We start from the raw sequence: 22830 nt of genomic DNA, 5'->3' as shown, positions 1-22830 counted from the left end.
CAAGCACCTTTTTCCAGCACATTCAGCCAGAATTTCGTGAACACAAATATTTACCATCCCAGCTTGCAATTCTTTTGCATCTATATGGGCAAAAACCTTGACGCATCACGAGCTTTGTGGAACAAATATTCGCTAAAATGTTTCGCGCTTAACCATATTTGTTGTAAATGTTGCAAAATGTTGGAAATTAATATAATTTTGGAAAGCAAACAGAGAGGCAAGCAATATTCTGGGTCAAATTAAGTGTTTTTTTTTCAGTTACAATTTTAATCGCGATCTCAGCAAATTTGACAACCAATGAAAGTACAAAAACTTCTCATTTAACTATAAAATGCAAATCGTGGCGAGAAATTTCATTCTGTACATTCACAAGCTTTTTCCAAGTCGATCGCACTTCACTGTAGTGTTGAGATTGTAGTGCTTATTATTGTGTAGAATAAAAGAAAAGTCCCAAGAATTCCGCCCTCGAACGATGCAGAGATGTGCTTATGTAATGTTGAACCATTCAGTTTCTCTAGACGGCTAATTGATAGAGGATGAAAGTAACGCATAGAAGAAGAAAGAAGAATAGTTTTTCAATGCCACGAGACGAATTTGTGCCTCGTGTTAGAACGGTTCGGCAGGTGAAACAGCATAAACCGCGAATTCGAAAACCCTCAGGTGATGCTCGAATACATTGTGGCCAAATGCACATATCTTTTATCACCTCACAAAAGCGCTCCACTTATGCTATCACTCGCATTCCTCCACACATCAATTGCTCACGCCGCGGCGCAATTTCTCCCATTGCAGATAATTGCATTGAGAAAAATAATGGTGTCTTCCATCCAGTTCTTCCGTCGAAGCAATTAAATCAGCCGCCGTCGTACAGAATGCCGCCGCAGCCGCCCCCCGGCGTCACCGTGGCGTACAGCGAGTCCGCCATTCCCGGCGCCACGGCCAGCATGGAGTTCGCGAGTGGCGTGGGCGCAGAGCACTGCTACGACAGCGGTTCCGCCCTCAGGACGCACTCATCCAAGTTTCCGGTGAGTCCGCGCACTGTTCGTGCTGCGACAAGCCACTAATTACGCCCTCCCTCTGTCATTCGCCCAGATCGAGAAGGAGCTGATCCTGTCCGGCGACAAGGGATCAACGAAGATCCCACTCATGAATGACTACAGGACGCCGCCGGTGGGATTCCTGAAGACGGGAGTCACTCTGCAAATGTTACCACGGCCCGTGAGCGCCTCCATTGCGCCAGATCATCCGAAACCGAAGCATCTTCAGGCTTGGGTGAGTTCAAATGCAAGCGGCCACTCTTTGGATCGCTCAAGCAGAAGAGATTCCTATCGTGGCTATCACAGGAAGAAAAATGCTGGCCAGAACTTCATTCACTTGCTAAGGCATTTCCTTGCTTGTGGGCTAGATTGATGATTAATTTCTTGTCCAAATTGAATAGTTTCGCCTTAGACTCTTATCAGATACAGATTTTTCATTGCCAAATCTACTTGAGCTGCTGGGATGGGAGCTTTTCTACAGCAGTACAGCTTATTTTAGTGGTTTTTGAATCCTTTCATTTCTAATTAAGCCACTGTCTCTCAACGTCTGATAACGCAGTTAGTTAAGAGGTTTTGTCTAATGAAACTATTAGATATAGTAGTAAAGAGTCTTCTTTTTAATCTTAGAGAGCGATTTAAGAGTAATCGAAACTTCACAAGCAAAAAGAAAACGTTCTGAATGTAGAAAAAGAGAAAGTTTAATCCTCACTAACACTAGTAATAGAACTACTTGATGATCTCCACCATTTAGTCTGCCAACGAAGTGAACCACTTTCTCGTCTTCGAAGAGAAAGATTAGATTGAAGAGATGAAAGTTATGGTCATTGAATTCTGTATCTCTATTTTATCGATAAGATGGCAAAGTCAGTTCAGTTCTTACACAAAGCCTAAATAAATATTTGGCTAGGATAGCATTTGCCAAGTGTTTTTCCGGTGTTGCTTTCCAGATAAATATTGTTTTCATGAATATAAATTGCGGTATTACAATTCGCCTTTCATCTTTTTGTACCATGGAGAATATCATCAATCAATTTGAAGAACCAATCATTTCCTCAGCTTTGCTTCTGCACTTTGAGAGTGAGAGAAAAAAAAATAGCCTATCAATTTTACTGTTTAAATACCCACGAAAAGTGGTGCTTAGAAGTACTGTTGAGTTGATATTTCCCCCATGAGGCATTGAGTATAGAATGAAAAGTTAACAGTTGCAAGAATTTTCGCAGCACCTGTTGAGTTACCGTGGCCAGTAGGGGAAAAATGCATTAATTTATGTACATTTCATTACATTTGTGTTTGCTTCATCATTTTTTTTTGCTCTCTCTCGCGACCACACAGTCAATTTATGATTACGCACACAAGCAAGGAATCGCTATTAATGGCTGGATGATGGCCTGGTGAAGGTAATTCTTGGTGGAAGTAGAATATACTCATTAGCAATTCGTACGTTGTACTCTTCATGCATGAAAGCAATTTCACCAGGGGTGGATTTCCCTCTCTGGGCGCACTGTTTCGCCATTTCGTCCCAAAAAAAACAGTGCATCTCTGGGGCGTAACAAATTGAATAAAATGGTGAGAAGAGATTATTAGAAAGTATAAAGTTTCCCAGAGACTCTCTGCCAACAATGCCTCTTTTCCCATGACTTTGTAATCAATATTTCGAAATGATGTGCTTGCAGAACTCCCTGCCACAGCAGCAAGCAGTCCAGTTGCCGCCAAAGGTGGGCTGCGGAGCCATTCCAAGGACGCCAGCCAGGCTGCCCGAGGATGTCACGGCGCTGGCAGAGCGCGAGAACAACAGCAAGAACAGCGAATTGAGGGACTCGAAGAGCGCCGTGTCGAAGACTTATCACACACTCAAGGACCTGATCTCGTCCAAGTTCAGGAAGGATCATGGCGAGGGAATGGATGAGCTGAACAATGTCCTCACGCCACAAATGCAGGCGTGTCTAGAAGCGGGTGAGCTCAAGTCGCCCTATATGTCGCTGCCGGCGCATCTGAGACAGAACAACGGCCTGAACAATTCCCAGCCGAACGTGTGGCCTGAGAGGCCCTCTTCGGGCTCCCCGCGTGTGTCCTATCAGCACCTGCCGCCGCAAAGGCCCTACACGCCGGCCGAGACGATGAGGAACGTGAATCAGCCACAGAAGGCAGTGTCGCAGCCCCAACTCAACATCCCCAAAGAGCCCGAGGAGGCGCAGCAGAACTTCCAGGGGCACTTCAAGGCGGCCAAGAGGAGTTCTCTGGCCAATATCGACGTCACGGACAGCGACGAGGGAGGCTTCACTGCTCAGGCTCCTCGGCTTCAAGCCATGGCCAATCGCCAGGGTGCCATTCCCTTCCAATCCGCCTATGCCACGAATCTTCAGCAGCTGAGCTACCAAGAAGAAATGCACAAGGTGCAGAACGACCAGAAACACCCTGACCGCGTGTGGCAGTACCAGAGTCCTCATCATCAATCGGCGAAACCCCTTCCGGAGCCCCCGAAGCTTCCTCAGAAGCCCGATCACAGGGAGAAATCTACCCCGGATATCAGCAAGCAAGTGTCCGGTTCTGGAGCCAGTTCGGACTACGATAAGAGCGGAAATCAGAGCTCAAATGTTGATTCTGGTCGAGGAAGTGCTGCCTATTCCAGCTGCCGCAAGGGAGTTCAAGTGGACACGAGCCTTGAGAATCCTAGTCCTCCGGTGAGGGCTAAAGAGAACGACAGCGAGTGGGCAGACATTGTGGATGCTGAGTTGAGGCAAATTCTGGAGCCAGGCATGCAGAATCTCTCCCTGAGGCCTGAGAGCACGATCTCAGGCAGCGCCTCTTCCGTAACTCCACCTCTGCCGCCCCTGTCGCCGGGCGGGAGCACAAGATACACTCCCGCAAGTGCCAAGGACACTCCTGGCAAGCAGGAGTACGGAGCGGACAGCTACAATCGGCCGGGAAGGACCTCAGGACCGATCGGACCGTCTCGAGCGGGCTGGCCGGGATCCACGGTGCAGAAGCAGAGCAGATCAGGCACGAAGAGGCACGAGCAGACGCTCCTAAAGAGACACTGTAAGACACGCCCCTCTTCAAGCTCCGCCCTTGCAAATGACATATTTACTCATTAAAACGATTTATTTTCTAGTATTCGGCCTGGATAACGACGTTGCTTCCACCACGACGCGATCCCTGGACTTGGAATCGCTCTTGGGAGCCCCTTGGTGCGCTGGTCAGTCCGTCAGTGACTCTGAGACAGACACTCAGGGCCTAAGACACATCCGTAGCCAGCTGGAAGGCCTAGAGTACATGTACAGCGAAGTGCTGCGGATCATCGGATCGAAGATCCCGGGAATTCCCAACAGGCTGCATGAGAATCCTCGTGGGGCGGGAATCCGTCGGCGCCAGGGTAGTCTCTCCTCCCTGCCGTCCAGTTCGGTGAGCGGCCGCCCCATTCGAGAGCGCCGGCGGACGGATGACAGGCGAAAAGTGCGCGACATGAAGGGAATCAACAAGAGATTCCAGCGCCTGGAGTCGCACGTTGTCACGCTGGCCAGGAGCGTGGCTCACTTGTCCTCGGAGATGCGCTCGCAGCACGTGGTGACGCAGGAGCTGGAGCGCCTGCGAGATGATCTCGCCACTCTGCGCGTCCAGACGAGTCACTCGATGAATTTCCTCCAGGCGGCGAACGGCAGCGAGTCGCCGAACCTCACAAATCCCAAGCGCGTGAAGAAGCTGACGAAGTTCTTCGGCGAGGATCCGCCACTCATGAGACTCTTCCTGAAGAAGCTGGGATATGAGGTTGTGACTTGGCGCAATTATTGATTGACTTGATTGCTAAATTTCTCTCGCATTCCAGAAATACGCTTCGCTCTTCGAGACGGAGAAAGTGGGCATGATCGAGCTGCCCTACTTGGGCGAGGAGCGCCTCCAGAAGCTTGGCGTGCCGCTGGGACCCAGACTGCGGATCCTGCAGGAGGCGCAGATATCCCTGTGCAAGGACACAACCCTCTGCATCGTGTAACTTTCCAGTAAAACTTCCCACATTGCCGTAGATTTGTATAATCAAAATTGTATTTCATCAGCATTTTTTTGTGTTAAGCGTCATATGAGAAATTTTTGGGCCGGATCAGTGCAATTTCAGTGTAAGAATATTCGTTCAGTTTTCATTAACTATTCTCCTTAAAAGTATATCGTTTAAAAATATGCATTAAATCAGAATACTGCTGCGCCAGAATTGTCGCAAAGTGGTAGAGAAAAGTCCTTCTTCTGCGACATGAGCGCAAAGATGAGGATTGTCATTTGCCTTTGTATAAAATGTCATCACACAATCGTAAGAAAAATCACTGCACACAAACAGGCCCGTGAGAGGTACTTTTGGACATTGGTTAATAATACTCTTTGTAATTGCTAAGTAAATATTTAAACTGATAAGTATGACGAGTGAGGGTAGCGTATAAACACGAGTTATAATCGATTTGAGATTTCACATGGGTTTAGCCAATCCCTTGTGTATTTGCGATGGAAAAGTGGCACTGTTATCACTAAATGTTAGAATAATTTCATGACACTGCAGTCAAAAATGCCCGATAACGCGCTGATAGTAAGGTTTGACACAAGACTGGAAAGTATTTAGTCGATTTACCAAATATTCCCTCTCAGTTCCATTTCATCCTCAAGTGACACGAGATCACTCGCATTGTCCACAAACTCTCTTTCTCTCAGTTCTCAAATAAAAAAAGAATCACATTACTCTGTCCAACAATGCTCCGTGCAATCTTCATTCTCGCTGTCCTGACCATCGTCATTTCGCCAAGTGCTTCGGAACTGGTGAGATTTCAACAGTGCGAAGAGACATGTAAGTTTTCCTCCTGGCCGTGTGATAATGAATTTTGCCAAGCAAGCGCAATTTCGCTTATCATTACTGGGAATTAAAATAAATTTGGCTGATTTGCTGCGGAAAAGGTCACGAGATCTCATCTGAATCTGTGTGAAAAGTGGCGATAAACTCTTTGAGAAAATGGCTTCAGCAACTATTTTATGGGATCAAAGTTCCAAATAGTTATTTGTGGGGAAACTTTAGTGCTAAATAGTGTGTGAATTCATGGAATAACATCAATTTTCGAGGAAGAATTCACCGAATAGCTTTAATAGCTTCAAATGAGTGCCTTCCGACATGTATTTGCATCCTTTCTGTGTCCTTAACAGCACTAAATGTATGAAATTACTTGGATAAACTCCACGGCTTCTCCATTGAATGATTTGCAATTTGCATTCTATGTCAAAGAAGCGCCAAAGCTGTCTGTGTATTTGATTATCCATCCACTTCTCTGCAGTTTCTTGTAGAATAGTGAATCATAGGGGATTTCTGAGCCGCTTCAAAGCCCATTGAATCACAGAAGCACTTCTAAAATATTTCATGAATCAGCCTTGTTAAGCGTCCTTCCAGGAAATTTAATGCTGAATATTTAATTCAAAGAAGGAAGCCTCTGATTTACATAATGCATCACTTCACTCGAGTCAACGTCTTACCTTCTTCAACATTGCGCATATTACGCATATTATTCATTCCCAGTTGAGCGTCTTTTCCGCACGATTTACCCACGATCTGAGGCAATGGTGTGAATGCGTGTGTGTCTTTTCAGCCCCTCAGCCGTGCACAATTCACGCCGTGCGGATAAATCCCTGTCCGGAGGCGGAGAATGACCAGCCGTGCAAGATCAAGCGCGGCCGCTCGGCGTCCATTGAGTTCGACTACGCCATGGAGTTCCAGGCCACGGAGCTGGACAGCAGGATGTACTGGAACAACGAGGGTGTGGATCTGCCGCTGATCGGCGTGGACACGAACGGATGCAACATGGTGTCCTGTCCAATTGAGGCCAATGCCAACAACACGTACGTGTGGACGCTGAATGTGTCCAAGAAGTTTCCCATTCGCGTGTTCGACATCAAGGTGAAGATCAAGAACCAGGACAACAACTTCTGCTGCTTCCTCACGAAGATCCGACTGACAAAGTGACGATCTCACATCAGGAAATCTCGAGAAGCTCTCTCTGTCTGACAATAAATCCCAATGCGTTTTTTTTGTGTTTTAATTGAACTTTTATTTCCACTGCTTTCACTTGGCAATAAATATACGCTGAAAGCCTTTTACATTGATAGACAAAGAAATTGAGTGGGAAAAAAGGGGCAGAAAATCTCAAACATGATCACGATAAACATGCCTGAAATGAGGTCATTTCTAATTCCCTCTCTCGGGGGGGACATAAATTTAAATTTATCTCTGCAACATTAATATTGATATGTCACTATAATGCATTACAATTGGTCAGAATATGATAAATTCTGCGCGATAACGACTATTTTTCTATATCAACTCGTCATACTTTTTCTCTCTCTCGCTCTCTTTCGCCAAAAAACTGGAAGACTTTATATTTCACATAACTTTTACATAAAATTATCGTTCATGTTCTGTTTTGTTGGGTGGGGGAAGAGGTCATTCTGTCAGAGCTGGACAACGTCGAGGGTTTGGGCAATTTAATATTCCAATGTTTGTCGTGAGACAATTATGCACAACTAGTGAAAAAAATAGGGAAAAAGCACTCAATTTATTATGAGCTTCATGAAGTGAACTTTAAGTCGTTATGTGCAGACTTGTGAATGAATATTTGATTGAATGGGTGGACTGAAGTAATTGTGATTGACGATTCGCTTTAATTGATCAATTCACGCTTAAAACGCTCAAAACATTATTTATGGCAATTTTCCCGCCTTTGGCATTGCGAGATTCGAACCTGCGACAATTCAGGACTGTGCTGTGCAGAATGGATTGGGTTCAAATCCCGGACTTTTCGTCCATCTCTGACCTCTCATCGGAATGGTGAAATAAGGTTCTTTTTTCTTCAAAGAAATCGCTTTCGGAGGAGTTTACTCCATGGTGCCGTACTGCACCTTCTTCACCTTGAAGTACCGCCACAGGCCGTAGCCCGTGATGATGCACAGCGTCATCACGGCCAGCGTGGAGCCCACGGCGATGGGCGCCGTCTCGTCACGATAGGTTCCCGTGGCGCTGCACTGATAGGACGGACCCCACGTGCTGGCCTTCTTGTACATGAAGGCCTGCATGCGCAAGTCGCGCAGATACAGCTTGGCCAAGTGCCCAGATCGGTCGTCCTCGTCCTGGGAGAACATCGTGACCACGCGCTCCTGGTCGCAAGTGTAGGACTTGCCCACGGGCGTGGGGAACAGCAGAGTGTTGTGCAGCGGCGTGGAGAGCTTCACGTCCAGGTTGGGTCGGTCCACGTGCTCGAACACGCGATTCGAGGACGAGTAGGCGAGATCCACGTTGTTGATGTACCATCGCTCACCGCCCGGCGTCTTCTTGAAGTTCATCGTCAGCACGAAGCCCTTGAAGCCCATCGTGAGGCTGGACTCGTCCTCGTCGCACTCGCCCTTCAGATCAACGTTGTCCGGCATGAAGATGTCCGCTTCCTGGGAGGGAAAGACTTTCATTATCCTGTGTAATATGTGATTTGGAGCGATTCTCAGTCAAACAGAAAATGTTAAAAATGTGTTGAAAAAAATGTGTTAAACCAACGACCTCCAGAGTTTATTTTAAAGATTATGTCAAAAGTAGAGTGATAGATCGAAAATATAGCAAGAGCTGTTTTCCCTTATTCATTTCGAATGTTTAACTTTTATATATTTAAAGTTTAACATTCCTGGGAATTGATGTGACAATCAAATTATCCTTCTCTCTCTTTGGTGACTTATGTAAGACCTTTTCCATTGTCACGGGCACAATGGGGGTGTTTTCCACCCTTAAAATACCTTGTCCTCTCCGAGTTTGGTCCTGTACTGGATGCTGAGGAGTCCGTCAGTCCTGATCAGGATGCAAGTTGCGCCATTTGTGGCGTTAACACGATAGAATGACGTCGTCGCAGGCGATGAGGTCACCTATTTGTGAAGCAGAAAAAGGATTCTTTGCATAGTGACAAATACAAGTGAACAAGAGAGCTTTTCTTCATACAGTTTGGGAGGATTTCGTGGTGTACTTGGTGATTCTGGGCTTCTTCGTTGACAATCCTTCGAGTTGAAGATTAATTGCGCCTTTCAAGACAGAACCTGAGGAATTTTCAGTGGAAAAATACAACCTTCGAAGGCTGTGGACATCGGTTTTTTCACACTCACAGAAAATGATGGTGAAGAGGAAGAGTTTCTCTGGCAGCTTCAACATTGCTTCGGTTTCTTGGTTGAATCCTCTCTGTTTAGGACTAAAGCACAATTCCACAAAACTCACAAGAGGAGAATGAACACTTTTTGAGGGACTTTTTCTACGTGATTGTCCTCATTGAGGGATTGCAATATGGATTTTTGGCCACGCATGAGCACAAGACGCAACGTGAAACTTTCTCAATGGGAATCGATGAAAAAGACGTTAAAGATATTTTGAAAATGAAAAATGCTCTAAATTTTATTCAACTAAAAAACACTGACGATTCAACCTACAATTCATTCTTCTTCTCTTTCTTACTCTTCTTGTCTTTCTTTCCCTTCTTGGATTTCTCCTTCTTCTGCTTCGCTTCCTTCACCTTGGCTGGCTTTTCCCGCTTTTCCTCCTTCACTTTCACCTTCGCCGGTGGCTCAGCGACTTCTTCCTCCACTTGCTGCACACTTTCCACCACTTCGGGCTCCGTCTCCTCCTCCAGGATAGTCTCCTCGGCCACTTCCTCCTCCACTGGCTTCGCCGTCTCCTCCTTGGCCTTCGCCTTGGCTTTCACCTCCTTCTTGGCGCTCACCTCGAGCGCCACGATAAGAAAAGCACACAACAGAACCACTGCGAGACGCATTTTTGCCACCTTTCCTCACCTCAAACGACTGGAGGTCGTCTGAGAGCGCTCAGGCGTTTTATACAGCTTCCCGATAATCTACTAAGATGTATTGTTGCCGTGCCTAATGTCTGGTTCCACTGATAGCGCATGAGGAACGTAAATAGAAATAAACAATGACATGGAATGCAAATATTTGAGAGATTTGGGAAAAATGTCTGTAGAATTGTCTTAAATCCCAGTAGAGCTACAATGTAGAGGCAGAATTGTGCATTCTGCAGAGTAAAAAGCCGTGTATCAAGAAGAGATTGAGGGTGCAAAAGTGAGAAGAATGCGGAGATTGACCCCAAAATCCGGTAAAAAATAGTTTCAAACTCAAATGTGTGCTCCAAATAGCAAACTTTCAGGCGCAACGCGTGTCTTCGCTAATTGAATATCCCTGCACTGAGAGAAATCGGTGATGAAGGAAGATTTGACGTCTCAAATGAGAAATTTCAATACAAATATTTATGTATATATTTTTAATTCTGTATCTAATGGTGAAAACACAGCATTTGTAATTTGTAATTTGTCCACGATCATCTCTTTCTTCCCCTCGCGTTTCGTGTATTTTCCTTCCTACTCTGTCAGCGTCTGACTTTGACATGTCGAGACAGCCACTGTGCGAGTAGGAAGGAAAATACACGATACGCGTGGGGAAGAAAGAGATGATCGTGGACAAATTACAAATTACAAATGCTGTGTTTTCACCATAAGAATTACTTTTTAATCTCATAAGAAGTAGATAAGGGCAAAAACTGTTTAAAGTGAATTTCTCTCAGTGCTGAAGCCTGTTAACTGTCGCCGTGACGTTCGGGCTATTCGATTTGTTTTGATTTTGCGACTCCGCGAGAAATCAAGAAGTGCTTCTCTGAGGCGGATTTCGTCGGCGAAAGCGCCCCCAGTTTGCCTCTCGCGGCGACCGAATCTGTCCGCGATGAAGTTCAACAGCTATCTGCGTGCGATCACGCACACGAAAGATCGCACGCTCTTCCGGTACTTCCTGCTGGCCGCGCTGCGCGTGGGGCTGGTGTTCGTGCCGCAGACCGGCTACATCCACCCGGACGAGTTCTTCCAGACGCTGGAGCCGATGGCGGGCGACGAGTTCCAGCTGGAGGTGTCGCGGCCGTGGGAGTACAACGCCACGTTCCCCATTCGCAGCGTCGTGGCGCCGCTGTGCGTGATCAAGCTGCCCTTCAACGTGCTGCGCCTGCTCAACCTGTACTCGTCGCACTTCCTGGGCCTGAGCCTCATCTCCAGCTACAGCATCCTCGTGTTCCCGCGCCTGTGCGTGTGCCTGCTGTCCTTCGTGTGCGACTACAGTCTGTTCCGCATGTGCCGCGTGTACGGGCTGCGCCCCGAGATGCGGCTGCTGGTGCTGGGCAGCTCGTACGTGATGCTGGTGTTCGGCACGCGCACGTTCAGCAACACCGTGGAGATGATCCTCACGTCCTTCCTGCTCTGCGTCGTGGCCGAGTGCATGCTGCTGTCCAACTCGGTGATCAAGCAGGCGGAGATGCTGCAGGACAAATACCGCGCGGCCACGCGCATCGTGGAGCGCGTGAGGATCTTCAAGCTGAAGAGCGCGCTGCCGTCGCACAGCTTCAAGCGCTGCTTCCTCCTGTCCAGCCTGTGCGTCGTGGGCGTCTTCAACCGGCCCACGTTCATCTTCTTCGGCATGCCGATCGTCTTCTTCTGGCTGCTGCGCGGCCTCGGCTCGCGCTCCGTCACCTTCCTGGACTTCAACGTGCGCGTGGGGCTCTTTGTGCTGGCCTCCGTGCCGGCGCTGCTCGTGTGCACGCTCGTGGACTCTCTCTACTTCGGCTACTTGACGCCCGAGGAGATCGAGAAGCTGGAGATCGGCATCGACAACTTCGTCTTCACGCCGCTGAACTTCATCCGCTACAACATCAATCCGCGCAACACGGCGCAGCACGGCCTGCATCCCTGGTATCTGCACATCCTGGTCAACATTCCGCTGCTCTTCAACATCCTGGGCGTGCTGACCATCGCGGCAGCGATTCTCTTCGTTGTCCGGTGAGTTTTTTCCACGCACAGCGAAGGTTTTCCTGCTCACTGTCTCATCTCTGCAGCTTCTCACGCGGCGAGTACTCTTCCCTGCCGCGAGCGCAGTCCATCCTGGGCCTGATGGCGGTGGCTTCGGTGACACCGACGCTCCTCCTGTCGCTGATCAATCACCAGGAGGCGCGATTCCTCATTCCCGTGCTGCTGCCGATCGTCCTGCTGCACGCGCCGAAGCTCCAGACTGGCCTCTTCACCGACAATCCGTTCCGGCGGCGCAACTTCCTCACCAACTTCCTCTACGACAAGCTCCTGAGCGTGGAAGCGGCCAGGAAGTACCTGAAGATCTGGTACGTGGTGAACATCCTCTGCACGCTCTTCTTCGGCTTCCTGCACCAGGGCGGCGTGCTGCAGCTCACCACTCACTTCGCGAAGGAGCTGGAGACGCGCGGCAACGATGTGAACATCCACCTGGTCACCAGCCACCTCTACAGCGTGCCCATGAGCGTTCTGCGCATCCCCAGCAGCAAGCTGCTGTACACGAATCCGTACAACGGGCAGAAGTACAAGCGCGAGAAGCGCTTCTTCCTCTACGAGTACGGTGGCATGGACATGCGCATGCTGTACCGGCGGCTGAAGCTCATCCTGGACATGAGCGAGCTGAAGCTTGTGGGCAGGAAGCAGAAGTACGCGCTGTTCCTCGCCATTCCCTCCAGCCTCACGGACGATCTGAACGTGGCCTTCTACGCCAGCAACAGCACGCTGATGCGGCACAAGCAGGTGAAGGTCTTCTATCCGCATCTGTCCACCGAGGCCATGCCCAGCGCCTTCGTGCGCCATCCCTGCGAGGTCAACACGGACTTCTTCGAGATCGACGACACGTGCAGTGCGTACGAGGACGAGGAGGCGTACTCCCTGGACGCGCTGCTCAGGCGATTCTCCTCGGTCATCCATCAATTCGGGCTGGTGCTGTATCGCATTGAGGTGGCCAGGAAGGGCTCGTGAAGTGCTCTGCAGAGTGATATTTCTAGTCTTTGACGCCTTTCTTATGCATTCTACCGACTGTCCGGTGAATATTCTTACGCCTCCCGTGGAAATCCGAAGGAATTTCCAGCGAAAATCCATTTTTATTGTCCCTCTTAAAAAAAAATACAACGAAAACACACACTTAAGAAAACACTTGAAATTTTTCCATCACGATTATTCAACGCGCGCGGCTCTATGAGATTATCCTGGGCTCAATAATTACATAAATCTCCGCATTTTTTTTTCTGAGGTATTTTGAATAGAGCCGCAATAAATTTGTCCACTCTTATCTGCAGTCTGTGATATGCTCTTTTTTTTGTCACTCAACTAATGTCACCAATCAAATGCACCAAATGGCGCAATAGTTTGAAATGGCCAAAAATTTACAATTCCGATTTTCGGTTCATCATCTCGCTTCGCTGCTCGCGTGAATTGAATTTGCCAAAAACTTGAGAGCTTGCAGAGTGAGAAATACTCTGGTTTTCTTTGCCCGCCAGACTTCCTTTTACGACACGTTATTTTTAGTTTTTGAACATGTGGCAAGAAGAGCAAAAAAAAGACATCAAAAGACACCAAAGATTGCACTTTTTTGCACATGTCTTTAGGCTGTTTTCTGGGCCATCATTCTCACTGATTTGCAATATTGCCGCCGCGGAGAAGGGATTAATCGTATTCCTCCGCGAGTGAGTGAAGAAAAAAATGTGTCTCAACAGATCGAGAAGCCTTGAGAAGAGACATTGTCGCACGGCAAAAGAGACAAGATCAAAACTCCTTCATTGATTTAATTCCCAATTCATCAATGGCTCTATCGAAAATTGTCGTTTGTCGCACTTTCAACGCCCTTTTTCCCCTCCTCTGCCTTGGCAAGTTCACAGATTTTGCTGTGTGTTGGCTTGAGATTGTGTGTAAAGAATGCCATTTGTACCTTAGAACAATAAATTTTGAATGCAATAATAGTAAAAATTTTTATCGAAAGAAAGTTGTTTTTGTCCACCTTGAGTCTCAATGTGGAACCAGCGTTTTTCATCTCAGACTCTTCGGCGCAGCGCCGTTGCTTTTCACAGAAAATAAAATCTGTTTTTATTGAGATAATTGGATTACTTAAGAGAGTCTTTTGACTGTGGAGAGTTCTTCTTTTTACCGAGACCTAGAGAATTTTAATCTCTTCCAGAGTTGATGAAGAGGAGATTTTTAGCATGAGGAAAATCTGTCGAAAAGTAATCAATAAAGACGAAGAGAAACTGAAAATCTACACAAAGATTAAGAACATTGATAGTCGTGATGAGTGAATCTTTAAGCAAACCCTTTTGAATAGGTTTAACTGCGAAATTGTCTACTTTTTCGACTTTTCTGAGCTTCAGATTTGAGGTTATGTTCTTCAAAAATATCGCTTTGCTTTCAAATTTTTCCTAAAAACTTTTAATAAATGCATTAAAATGCACTTTTTCACTAAAATTCTTTAATTAGTGATTTACTATTTCCCCTCATCCTTATCATTAATCTATGAAAATTCTCAAGGATTATTGATCAACTCCGGTTCCGCTCTCAAGTTTGATATCATTTTCTCAATAACTTTCTTAAGAAGACTCCGGAGTTTGATTGATATTTGAAGAATCATTCAACTGCTCAATCGATACTGTTTCGTACAATTTGCCTTCTGCAACCTCTGCCATGATTAATGGCAATTTCGCAAGTCGGAGTGCAATCGCAGCGCGTGATTTAAAAACTCCAAATTCGGTGCATATCAATCTTCAGGTGAGAAAGCGCCGAATGTGCCAAACATCGCGATGCATTCAGGAGTTGTGAAAAGAATCATAACTCATCTGTTTATTGACTGTGTTACATAAAAAAAAGAGAGAAATGTGCACTGTTTGCCCATCGTTAGTTTTATTCGGTTCAGATTTGCATCTACTCTGCATTTGAGTGCTTTGAGGAATTGAGACACACAAACACTCTGAATAGGAGTTATGAATAAAATTTGGTGAATGTGAGCGCGCCTAAAAGGGAGCTTTATGGGATTTTGTGGGCTTTTTTCTCACGCTTCACCGTCAATTTTTCACCCAAATGAAAATATGTTGTGAAATGTGATCGCGCGACCTTTTCTGCATGTCTTTCACTCGATCGCGACCACCTTCTGCACTCGAATAGATGGTTTGCGCGAGAGAGGAAAAAAAAGTGATCCAATTATCACTGTTGCGAGCGCTGTTGTCTCAAGTCCAAGAAGCGCGCCAGTGTGATTCATTCACGACTGGCGCGCTTTTTTGAGGCTGCATGGCAAAGTGGGGGCACGAGTGGCTCTCTGATCACCCTCCTGATCGCGAGGAAGGTGTGTATAAAAGGGAAGGTGATCACTGCAGAAGACATCATTCGCTTCCAATCCACGAAACAACAAACAACCAAAAATCCCAGCAATGGCATTCAAGGTAAAGGAACTGTGACAGTGCTCGTGAGCTAAACCGTGATCTGGTGTATATCTTGTGATTGTTCTTGCAGTTGGTCGCCTTCCTCGCCACCCTGGCCGTCGCCCAGGCCGGTCTCCTGGACGCTCCCGGACACCTCGCCTACTCCGGCGGACACTACGGCGGACACTACGGTGGACACTACGATCACGGCCTGGCCTACAGCCACTCCGTCCACGCCGCCCCGGTTGTGCACGCCGCCCCAGTGGTGGCCCACCACGCCCCAGTCGTTCACGCCGCCCCCGTGTCCTACGCCCACTCCTACGCCGCCCCCCACAACTACGCCTACGGCTCCCAGCACCACACCGTCCTCCGCAGCCATCTGGGCGCCACCGCCGCCGTCTACGGCAAGCACGTCGAGTCTCCCTACTCGCACGTCTCCAAGTACGTGAGCCGCGTGGACACCCCTCACGTTGTGGCCCACCACGCCCCGGCCGTCGTTGCGCACGCCGCCCCCGTTGTGGCTAAGACCTACGCCGCCCCAGTGGTCGCCCACCACGCCCCGGCCGTGTACTCCCACGCCCACGTTGCGCATCACGCCCCAGCCCTGTATGCTGGACACGTTGCCCACCACGCCCCCGCCGTGTACGCCGCCCCCCACGCCGTGCACTACTCCCCCGCCCACGCCGTGAGCCACGCCAGCTTCCACGGTCTGGGTGCCGCCTACGGATGGTAAACCCGCCCCACGCCAAATCCAACTTGTGCCTGAATGAGAACGACCTCATGACCCTACCATAACTATATTTATTTTCCATGAAATAAATATTACAGTTGAGAATTATACTTTGTGCCTTTCACTATACTGAGTCGAGAGTTGGGAGGAAAGAGAGAGAGAGAAGAGAACATGACGTACGCTGGCAACGATGTAAGAGGAAAGTTATAGAAAAGCGTGGCGAAAACGAAGTCAAAAAGAACGAAGAATCATGAGATAGACCTAGAAGTGCAAAGGAACGAGAAAGAGCAAAGAAGAGACAGAAATCACTGGTTGGAAGAATACAAAGAGAAACGCAGGCCATGCAATACTCATTGAGTCCAAAATTTTTGGAGCAACCAAAATTGGACACTCAGAATTAAAGATCGAGTCTTAGATAACAAGGAATAGGCCATAGACAGACCATTCTAGTAATAATAAAGGGACGGACGTTCAGGCAGAATGACGAGGAAGTTTTCTTGTTCAGTAAATAGTAGACTTTAGGCAAAAAAAGTATTCTGTGCCATTTAAGGACTTGTCCATCGGAACGTCCAAAGATTTCAGCTGACTCTGGAACACAACTGCTGGCAATGTCGCTTTTCAGCTCCTTCTTAACTCAAGTTTCAGACTCTCGTCTGCTGAGTGCTTTACTTTCAGAATGATCGCATAAATATGATAAAATATGAACGATTAGCAGCGGAGCAAAGATCGCGATAGAACAGTTGCACTGAGAAATTGAACACCCAGCAATTGATCGCGAGCCTTCCGGGCAGAGGCAGTAAATCTCATGATATGATCTCTCAAAAGAGCTGTTACGAAAAATAAGAGTGTCGTTTGTAATTTTCGAGTGGCGACATTTGCGGTGTTACTCAAAAGTGCATTAGGCCTAAAGACGAAGAGTGGCAAAAGAGATCAAGTGGCAATAAATTGAGGCAGTTAATTTGAATAAAAGATGCAAAGCACGCACACGAAATTCGAGTCGCATTGGCGGAAGGTAGCGATCGATCACGGCGATAGAGGAATCGTTAAGCGATTGCGCAAGAGAGTCGAGAGATGAAAGACTTGTGGCAGAGGAAAAAAAACGAGAGTGTTACTGATAATTGCGGATTTATTTACCTTTCCACATCATTAACGATCACACAGCGGCGATGGTGCACTGATACGGACTTCTCCTGGGCCAAGAAGTGTTCCGATGACCGCGCATGAAAAGGAAAGTGTTGTGTTTGTGCATTCTTGGGCGTTCTTTTTTTGCCATGCGCGCGCGCTCTTGAAACACCTGATCGCGGCTGCAGAGGCGCGGTGAATGAACACGATGACGATTGGAGGAAAGGTCATCTGGTTTTCGGCATGATATTTATTCAAATCGCTGGGTGATATAATTCTCGATGTCGCATTCTCTTGGTTTTGTGCGTGAGTGAGGGTTTTATGGGTGATGTTTTGCCGCGCGCCAGTAAACAGACCCAAATCCAGGTCACAACCGTCGAAATATACGATCAAGAAGTGATCTTTCGCACTCCTCCGGGCCAGGCAATTAAGACTGCGCCAGCAAAACACCAAAACACCCAGAAGACAATCGGCACGACAGCCAAGATCGCAAGAATTGACACACCTTTTCGGCTGGGGCTTTTCGAGCAAGTCATCTTACTCTAATTTCCCACCAAATTCCGCACAAACAGTCAATATGCTCGGCATACGAATGAGAGTGTCGTGAGCTCCCAAAATCTTGACAAACACATAATGCAAAACAATTAAATAACTCATACAATATTCAGTGTTATTCAAATGACGATGGTTTTCCAACTGAAATGCCGCGAGAAAGCATTCAAATTGCGCAAAAGCGAGTTATGTGAATTTGACTTAGATCGCATTATATTATAAAATTAACTTTGGGGATGGCAACAATGTGATCATATTAAAATTTCTGCACTGCGATCGTCAGCTGGGAAGATGATAAAGTGGCCGATGGACAGCTCGTGGATCCTACAAAGAGGCAACATTTCGGATTTTTGGCATTGCTTCACTTTCGATGCACCATGAATCACCAATTTGACCTGTCAATGTCCATGTCGTCTCGCCTGCAGAAGAAGGATTTAATGTGAAACACAGAATTATTGCATAAAAGTGATACATTTACGAGACAGAGTTGCTCGAGTCTGGAGTGAAGTTTTACTAGAATCTACATGAAGATTTACTCTAGTCTTTTCAAGCAAAATCCATAAATGTCTAGTAGAGTTCGATAATACAATTTGAGGGGCAAAATGCACTTTTTGAGCGTGAAAATTGCGACTAGAGACTAGATCAAAGCGAGAAAGATCACTTTCTTATAGAATTTCCGATAAAACCGTTCATGTTCAGCGTTTTCTATCATTAAATTCACTGTAAAATATATTGAATGCAGTTTTTCACTGCTTATAAACTTGCTGTCAATCGAGACTCTCAGAAGGATTCTCACCAAATTTTGTGAGTTAAAATTCCCATAAAATCGTCTATAAATCTCTCATCTATTCTGTTCAACTCTGCTAGCCGTAAATCTCAGCAGATTTTGGCGGTAAAGGTTCGAAGGGTGATCGCACAGGTTTACCTTGTGGCTGCTCCCCAGTTGCTCTGCTCTGAGATGACTTGGATGTCCGCGGGAGCGCTGAAAGTGGCCAGATGGAGAGAAAAGATCAGGGTCGCGTGTTAGATCGGGAAAGTGGGATTGAGTGGGCTGTGGAAACTACCCGTACTGGTGGCTGTTGGTGTGCCTCAGCGTCCTGACCTTCCGCAGGCGTCTGGAGATCTTGGCCAGCGAGAGGCTCAGCGGAGACGCGATGGCCCAGAGCAGAAGGCAGCAGAATGTGGCGAACCAGAGGCCATTCAGCGGATCCATCAGGTGTCTGCAGAAGAGGGCTCGATTGGCCGCGAAGATGGCAAAGAGAGGTGAGCACGAGGCTTCCTGTCCACTGAGGCTGTCTAGGAGATGCTCTCGGGCAATGTTGACGTGATTTCTCAGCCGCCTCTGATAGGCTTCCGTGTGATTCTTGCAGATCTCCGTGGCTTCGTCACTCATGATTTCCTGGGCGGATTGCAAGAGGCGCAGCGAGAGGTTCACCTGTCTCTCCCACGGATCCTTCTGCAGCTCCAGCGCCGTGAGATGATACAGCAGTTCCGCCCGAAGCTGCTCCAGGAACTGCATCACACTCACTTCCAGCCGCCGCGCGCGACTGCCCAGCGTGGTCATGCGTGACGATGTCGCAACGTCTCGAATCTGCCGTGAAAACACAATTCCAATTACAATCATATCAGCTGAACACCTTCTGACCCACTTCTTGATTCCCAAATGCAAATTCAGCGAGTTTTTCCAACGGTCAATTAATTATGAATAAATTATGCCCGAGATGATATCAATATTTTTGGACCGATGTTGATCTGGCTCCACAGAGACGTGATATTATTTTTGAATAGCATTTTATTGAAATTAATAATGTGAATTAATTGGGCTTTGAGTGTCCCACGAGATATTTTACCTTCATGTCAATGATTCATGTGGAAAAGTCACATAACTCTACAGCAAATTTGCATATAAATGCATTAATAACTTTTAGTGATGTTTTAATGGCCGCGTGAAATATCACAAACATTCATAAGAAGTGTTTATCAACGTGGCGTATTTTTAATGGGCGGGGCAAGCAAATGGGCGGAGCTTCTCAATGATGTTTGCCTCAGTTTCAACTATTAGCAGTACTGAAATCATAGTCTCTGCGGTCCATTTTCTCATCGTCAGGCATAAAATGGAAAAGCCCGGCGGAAAGTGTTGGAATTGCATTATTTGTGTTGGCAATTGCTCGGCTTTTCCCTGTGAATCACCTGGAGGGATACTCGCTGCATTTGGTCGATGAATGTGGTCAAATCTCTCTCGGGAGTCGCTTGGCTTAGCTGCATTCGATACCTGGTTAGATTCACGTGCGACTCATTGATGATGATGTGCAGAATTTGCCCCAAGGACGTCGTGAGGGTGGTGAATTCGCCCTCGCTCGCCACCACTTCGGACACAGCGTCCGTGAAAGTGGGGTATGCCTCCAGGGAAGCTAGCTGAGTGGCTCTGAGGAAGTTCTCGAGTTGGAATGTGGCGTATGTGGACGCATTCTGGCTGCAATCCTCCAGCACATCCGCCAGAGTTGTGGTCACCGTGGCGTTTCTGTTGCTGGCGCGATTCAGCAGAGCGTCAATGACGCCGACTTGCGGCTCAGTGGCCAGGAGAAGACCTGGCTTATCGAGCAGTTTCTGCAGAACGTGGTAGTGGGGGGAGTCAGTCAGGGGCCGACAGATGAAGACTTCTCCGTGACCGCCGAGGAGCATCACCATCACGCCGAACAGCGACAGGGAGAAGCTGCAGATGCTCATGAGTGCGGTGCCGCCGAGGAGAGTGACGCTGGCCTTGTCATCAGCTTCGCAGCACGAGCAACTGAGCGAGGAGCAGATCAGCAGGGTGATCAGGAGAGCCACGATTGAGCAGCAAATCCCGAAGATCCACAGCAATCTTCCGCCGATTTGCATCTCATCGAAGCCAGGCACAATTCTGCCCCAGAGATGATCAACTTCGTCCATGAGATTCCTGGCCAGAATCCCACAATCCCTCCTGAACCAACTGTCGGCGTCTCTGAAGCGCACAAGTTCTCTCTTCACTCTCTCTCTGGCCTCCTCACTGTCTTCCAGCATCTGCAGTGGATATCCGAAGAAGTTCGCTCTGGCCGCCGCTACTTCGTGCGACAGATTCTGCCAGCGACTGTCCACTTCCACCTCCCCGAGGCTCATCATGCGCAAGAGGGCGGGATCCCGCTGCAGGCCGTGCAGAGTTCTCAGCAGCCCGCTCTCGTCGAAGCCTCGCAAGCGCAGCGTCTCGCATAGAGGACGATCCCTGGACAGACACTGCTGCTGGAGGACCGAGAGCTGAAACTGGAGATCCTCAATGCGAGCCGACGCGTCCGCCGAGACGACGATGGCGCGAGAGACGCTCTTCTGGAGCAGATGAACCTTGCGCAGGAGCTCGAGATTGAGGCTGCAGAGATTCAACAGAGCCTCGAAGGCCAGCTCAATGCCTGAGACTTGGGCGAGATCTTGACGGATTGGCTCTCCCAGGAGACTGTCCACGTTGGTGAGATCGCTCTGGACACTTTCAGTAATGTTGAACAGAGCTGAATGAGCGGAGAAAGTGATTTGTCTGCAAATCAAAGCGTTAGCATTTGAATTCAAGTCACATTTGTTGTTATCCAACCTGAAACTCTCCTTTATGAACATTTCGGTGTCTTGCAATGAGATTCTGACCAGCGACGGTGCATTCTCGACAGTCGAGGCCACTTGTTCATTCGTCACGAACATCGTGATGATGCTGGCCAAGAGGGCGACCAGGATGAACTGCAGAACAACAGCCAGAACTCTTCGGCGGCAGTTGAGAGTGTCTTCCAGTGATTCATCGATTACCATTGAAGATCCCGCCAAGGAGGACGCTGTGGTGATGTCCTCCGATCCTGGCCGAGATTCGCACTGCGACACCGAAGACTTGCCAGCACAGCTCCAAGTCAGAAGGACAGTGAGAGGGATGAGAGCCACGAGGAAGAACAGCCCCACCAAGCATATGAATCCCGACTCCACCTTCAGCGCCTCGAGAATCAAGTGTGGCAGTGAAACTCTGGACCTGAGCACGTCTCGCAGGAGTTCTGCAACACAGGAGACTTGCCAGGAAACGGGTCAGCGCGCGGTGCCAGGGATTTGTCTGCGACCAACTTACCCAGTGGCAGCTCATGGGGCGTGATGTATGAGAGGAATGTGGCCAAGAATGTGAAATGCAGGGCGCCCTCGTGGACGTCCAGCGTGGAGATGACATAAGAACCTGTTGGCTTCGCCTCTGGGGTGATATTTTCCCCGAAATCGTCGAAGAACGCCGTCGACGGCGACTCCACGATGCTCCATCCCGATTCATTATGCATTTTGGGGCGAAAGTTCACCGCCAAAAGACGCCTTCTCTTGTTGTCTTCACTGGTTGGAGGAGGAGTTTTGCCATCATCGCATTTTGAGGTCAAAACATACAGTGAAGAGCGAAAATTGCGCGAGCATTTATGGCTCAATAGTACAATAGATTTTTGACTTCAAATACTGCTATGACGCTGGAATATTGATTTATTGAGAATACACTCATCTTGATATGCATTTTATAGTCAGTATTGACGTTAATAGTGCCCACTCTTATTTCCCAATGCTGCTAAAAGCACACAAAGTGAGTAAACGATGTGGAGAAAGTTTCGATAAATATGCACAAACTTTGCGTAAAACTCCGAAAAGTATGCAAAGTTGAAAAAGTTCAACGAAGTCGTTAATGCGAGGCATCAATGTGAGTAATTTCATAGTGTTAAAGAGTCACCCTTGCTCAGTGCACTAAACTATAATAACTATTTATGCCTTCATCAATTATGCTGTTATTCCTTAACGCAATTGAAGAACACTCAATCTGAACTTACCTTGCGTGTCAATTGTGTTGAACTTTTAATACTTTGCACTTTGTTCATTCGTGCAAACCTAGAATTAAGCTGTTGAATATTGAATGATCAATTGACAACGTGATTAGTCAATAAGAGCACCCTGAAGTTTATATGACAACATTCCCTTTCTTTTAACTATAGACACATATATGTTTAGTGATATTCTGGATATTTTACTATTCTTAGAGTCATTGGCGTCTAAAGTCTTTACTTTAGTGGAATTTCAGTGATTTCCCCTCTGATTTCAGT

The 22830-nt window shown here is 47.6% G+C and overlaps 6 protein-coding genes across 6 annotated transcripts; 4 read left to right on the top strand and 2 right to left on the bottom strand.

Moving 5' to 3' along the window:
- The first annotated feature begins 686 nt into the window (after nt 1-686).
- On the top strand, nt 687-5047 carry LOC132255846 (uncharacterized). Its single transcript, XM_059752017.1, has 5 exons — nt 687-1025; nt 1093-1272; nt 2711-4076; nt 4150-4802; nt 4861-5047. Exons 1-5 carry the CDS (start codon nt 687-689, stop codon nt 5023-5025), a joined length of 2703 nt encoding a protein of 900 aa, XP_059608000.1. The 3' UTR covers nt 5026-5047.
- A 292-nt stretch (nt 5048-5339) lies between these two features.
- On the top strand, nt 5340-7223 carry LOC132255596 (MD-2-related lipid-recognition protein-like). The gene is made up of 2 exons (XM_059751693.1): nt 5340-5859; nt 6647-7223. The coding sequence occupies exons 1-2, from the start codon at nt 5766-5768 to the stop codon at nt 7018-7020; spliced, it is 468 nt and encodes a 155-aa protein (XP_059607676.1). The 5' UTR covers nt 5340-5765; the 3' UTR covers nt 7021-7223.
- Nucleotides 7224-7700: 477 nt separating this feature from the next.
- On the bottom strand, nt 7701-9380 carry LOC132255595 (uncharacterized). Its single transcript, XM_059751692.1, has 4 exons — nt 9192-9380; nt 9031-9125; nt 8832-8957; nt 7701-8492 (listed from the first exon to the last, which is right to left on the bottom strand). Exons 1-4 carry the CDS (start codon nt 9235-9237, stop codon nt 7929-7931), a joined length of 831 nt encoding a protein of 276 aa, XP_059607675.1. The 5' UTR covers nt 9238-9380; the 3' UTR covers nt 7701-7928.
- Nucleotides 9381-10798: 1418 nt separating this feature from the next.
- On the top strand, nt 10799-12993 carry LOC132265889 (GPI mannosyltransferase 4). Its single transcript, XM_059766676.1, has 2 exons — nt 10799-11905; nt 11962-12993. The coding sequence occupies exons 1-2, from the start codon at nt 10806-10808 to the stop codon at nt 12893-12895; spliced, it is 2034 nt and encodes a 677-aa protein (XP_059622659.1). The 5' UTR covers nt 10799-10805; the 3' UTR covers nt 12896-12993.
- Nucleotides 12994-15302: 2309 nt separating this feature from the next.
- On the top strand, nt 15303-16051 carry LOC132255845 (larval/pupal cuticle protein H1C-like). The gene is made up of 2 exons (XM_059752016.1): nt 15303-15339; nt 15410-16051. The coding sequence occupies exons 1-2, from the start codon at nt 15328-15330 to the stop codon at nt 16049-16051; spliced, it is 654 nt and encodes a 217-aa protein (XP_059607999.1). The 5' UTR covers nt 15303-15327.
- Nucleotides 16052-17841: 1790 nt separating this feature from the next.
- Nucleotides 17842-22032, bottom strand: LOC132255844 (prominin-1-A). The gene is made up of 7 exons (XM_059752015.1): nt 21834-22032; nt 21321-21777; nt 19913-21266; nt 18787-19313; nt 18648-18704; nt 18109-18141; nt 17842-18046 (listed from the first exon to the last, which is right to left on the bottom strand). Exons 1-7 carry the CDS (start codon nt 22030-22032, stop codon nt 17974-17976), a joined length of 2700 nt encoding a protein of 899 aa, XP_059607998.1. The 3' UTR covers nt 17842-17973.
- Between the last annotated feature and the right edge of the window lie 798 nt (nt 22033-22830).

This window comes from Phlebotomus argentipes, unplaced genomic scaffold (assembly GCF_947086385.1).
Source record: "Phlebotomus argentipes unplaced genomic scaffold, Phlebotomus argentipes genome assembly contig_5, whole genome shotgun sequence".
Taxonomy (NCBI): domain Eukaryota; kingdom Metazoa; phylum Arthropoda; class Insecta; order Diptera; family Psychodidae; genus Phlebotomus; species Phlebotomus argentipes.
The sequence above is the reverse complement of the archived record's forward strand: the minus strand, read 5'-3'. Positions and strand labels throughout refer to the sequence as shown.